At 43.1% G+C, this 3,845-nt stretch overlaps 1 protein-coding gene across 1 annotated transcript; it reads left to right on the top strand.

Moving 5' to 3' along the window:
- Positions 1–2,909: 2,909 nt before the first annotated feature.
- LOC148522278 (olfactory receptor 5V1-like) lies at positions 2,910–3,845 on the top strand. The gene has a single exon (XM_088474149.1). It carries the CDS (start codon positions 2,910–2,912, stop codon positions 3,843–3,845), a length of 936 nt encoding a protein of 311 aa, XP_088330275.1.

Genomic DNA, 3,845 nt, shown 5'->3' with positions numbered 1-3,845 from the left:
AGTTTTCAATTAAGAAAAACATAAAAAAGAAACTTGTGGCATCTAAAGTTTTTTCAGTTCTTTAGAATCGATCAATTAAATTATAAATGTAATAAACCAGTTTTAATTAACTTTGTCTTGCTCTGCTTTTCCAACAAAATTCCGGTTAAGACCTGGTATTTTGAAAACGGATTTCAGCCGGGTCAAACCCAGCTCAGACCCCGTTTCCACTGCACCTTTGACCTGGGTTTTTCCCAGGTCACCCCTGTTTCCACTGAACACGGGTAAGTCCTGCAAAACCTATTGCTGTCATAAAAAATGTCATAGCCATGTCAATTGCCGGAACACTAGGGCCTGTACAAATATACACAGATGATAATCATGGTCGCTATCACTTGCTAGCCACTTCTGACTGGCTAACTGTGAATTAACCCTTGAAGATGATAGGTGCTTCCATCATTGATCATGCATATAATTTATTAATTCTATGAATTAGATGAGTAATTTAAATGTTCCTTATACGCTATAAATAATATTTTATCTACTGTATTATAGAAGGGTTTCTTTTTTTTAATTCAAATGGAATAGCGAACACATTTTTCACTATTAAAACATATGTTTAAAAACATTTCTTGTGCTTATGACCAGTGGGGGATATTTCCATGGGGCAGCAGTGCTGCACCCCCTCCCCCTCTCTCCCAGTGACATTCACCACACTTCCAGTGAGCTGCCTCTAGTACATGGACTTGTGGAGTGGACTGCACTCAGTGGCTTCACATTAGAAGCTCTCATTGCTGGAGGAATTGTAATCTTAGGGGGATAAAGCTACTCCCCCTGGGACTGCCAGCCTAACATGGGATTAACAGAGAGTGTTTCCATTTTGAACCGCTCCCTTTGTTCTATCACCAGCCTTAATGGGCTTCTAGGGGGTGCGGCTGATACAGTCCCCAAGGAGCCATGTTTGTGCACATGCTGGTGGCTGTGGTCATGTTTCATCAATGAGTGGAGGTAAGCAGCCAGCAGCTCCCGTCAACTGCACAAGTAAGAACCGTCACTTCTTATGACTTGGTTGGGTGTAGGTAAGATTGATTTAACCCTGCCATGACGTATACAGTGCTAGATGCATTATGCTATATGAATGTCTCAGTATATGGGCTTACATGCTTACCCCTCCCCCACCCATCCCACCAGCTACTATCAGTGCTCAAGGTTTTGGTCTCTATTTCAAGGACAAGATTGATAAGATCTGAAATGAAATGGTACGCTCTTCATCAGCCAGTGACCTGCCCAATTCCTTCCCTGTACCCTCTGGAACATTTTCTCTTCATTTGATCTTACAAATGCAGATAAAGTTTCTACACACTTCTCATCCTCCTACTCTACTACCTCTCCTCCTCATCCTGTACCCTCATATATCAAAAGAGCTCTGTCTCCTGTGCTCATGAAAACCTTAACTAAAATCTGTACTCTCTCTCTATTGGTATCTTTCCATCTTATTCAAGCATGAGGTGATTACTCCCATTCTGTAAAAAATTAATTCTAACCCTAACTCTCTCTCAAACTTCCATCCCAGCTCCCATGCCCCTCCAAGCTACTTCAGAGACTTGCCTAGACCCGCAACATAAGCTTTATTCACTCACACAACTAATTGGACCCACTTCAGTCAGGCTTTCATTCCCATCAGTCCACAGAGACAGCACTGACTACGGTAATGAATGATCTGATCACTGCTAAGTCTAAAGGCCATTACTCACTTCTTATTCTTCTGGATCTCTCTGCTGCATTTTACACTGTTGACCACTCTCTTCTCATACAAACCATACCTGCTGACTTTCAGCTCCCTCTTTCCGGGAGGGAGCTGTCCGGCTTCCATGGTGGGGGGCGTGCTGCGGCAAAAAGGGGCCTGGTGCTACGATGATGCAGCATTGGGGGCGGAGCATGGGCATGACTCCTTGTGGCTCTGCCCCCTCTTCACAATGTCAATATTAATGGCATTGTGAAGCAGGGGGCGGGGCCACGATAACGCGATTCAGCGCAAATTGCATCACCGCTCCCCCCCGCTGCAGGATTTCTAGTGTTACTGTGGGGGGGTCGGGCAGATTTGGCTGCTGGAAGGCTTGCCTGCCTTCCCGTTGGGGCGGTAGCGGCGCACGATTTTTGAGAGGCTCCCGTTCAAATCGGGAGGGTAGGCAAGTATGATACAAACACTACAATCCCAAGGTCTTCAGGACATAGCCTCATGCTGGTTCTCATTTTACTTATCAAAAGACTCTTTTAGTGTTTGTTTCTCTGAATGCACCCCCTCTTCACTTTGTTTTTCTCCAAATTGTAAAGTGCAAAGGAATATGCTGGTGCTATATAAGTAATGGTGAATAAATGAAAAAGAAAATGTTTACTTATGGCTTTTTAGAGCTTAAAGCATGGATGCATATGGTGTGGGATCTGCCCCTATTTGTACAGATAACAGAAGACTTTTATGTTGAGTCTATATATCATATACTACTGATCAGTGGCGGCTCCAGGGGTGGGGCTGCAGCACAGTCCAAAATTCAAATAGAGGAGCCAAACCAACTGCCAGTGAGTCCCAGCCAGAGATGTTTGGCAGCATTTGAAAGAGCAGTTGGTGTGGCTCCCCTCTTTGAAATTTGGGCTACGCTGCAGGCCCACCTCTCTGGAGCCTCCACTGCTACTGATACTTAGCATAATCAACATCTGGTCAACTTGGATCCAAAGTCAGACTACTGTGCAGCTTTTCTGAGATGCAGTTTTATAGGTCCTTTATTCAGTTTCAGGTTGTTTTAATTTAACTCCTACCATGTAATAATCCCAATAGTATTGACATATTTGGTATGTATGATTTATAGTTATTATCATTGTTATTACTATTATATTTATCACTTCCTTTAATATAGGTAATTAGTACAAATTCTATGGAGAATTTGAACAAAACATTGGTGAGAACATTCAAACTTCTAGGATTTGCCAACAGCACTGACCTGCAGGTTGTCTTCTTCCTGCTGTTCTTTCTAATGTACTTGGCGACAATAACTTTAAACCTTCTACTAATCGTTGCTGTGAGACTCAACTCCCAACTTCATAGCCCTATGTACTTTTTCCTGTGTAACCTCTCTGTCATTGACATATTCTTCTCTACAACCATTGTGCCAAAAATGCTAGCCAACACCTTATCTCAGGACAGAACCATTTCCTTCATGGGATGTGCAGCCCAAATGTATTTCCATTTGGCTTTAGGAGGTACAGAGTGTTTAATACTGGCTGTTATGGCTTATGATCGGTATATCGCTATTTGTAAACCTTTGCGATACAACAATATTATAAATAAAAGTATCTGCCTAGGTCTTGCTGCTGGTTCGTGGTCCGTGAGCTTTTTGAACTCTGTGGTCCATGCGGTTTTCACATTCCAGCTGCCCTACTGCAGGTCTAACCTGGTGAACCATTTCTTCTGTGAGATGCCACCTCTCTTCCGGCTCTCCTGCGCAGATACTTGGCTCAATGAAGTTGCAGTGTACATCTCTGGTGGCTTAATTGCTTCTTGTTCTTTCTTGCTCACTTTATTATCTTACATTCGTATAATTTCTACCATCCTAAAGACTGGTTGCAGTAAAGGACAGCACAAAGTTTTCTCTACTTGTGCATCCCACCTTGCAGTTGTCTCGCTCTACTACGGTACCATTATGTTTATGTATTTGCGTCCTCGATCCAGTTACTTCCCAGATCAGGACAGAGTGGTCTCCATCTTCTATACAGTGGTAACGCCAATGTTGAATCCTATGATCTACAGCATGAGGAACAAGGACTTCAAAGGAGCCATCACAAAGATGATGAGCACATTGGCACATTTCTGA

Source organism: Taudactylus pleione, unplaced genomic scaffold (assembly GCF_031769625.1).
Source record: "Taudactylus pleione unplaced genomic scaffold, aTauple2 ptg000148l, whole genome shotgun sequence".
Lineage (NCBI taxonomy): Eukaryota > Metazoa > Chordata > Amphibia > Anura > Myobatrachidae > Taudactylus > Taudactylus pleione.
Note: the sequence above shows the minus strand (reverse complement) of the source record. Positions and strands in the feature narration are given on the sequence as shown.

Excerpts from the sequence above, each read along its gene's own strand:
- LOC148522278 (XM_088474149.1), top strand. The coding sequence starts at position 2,910 with ATGGAGAATTTGAACAAAACATTGGTGAGAACATTCAAACTTCTAGGA.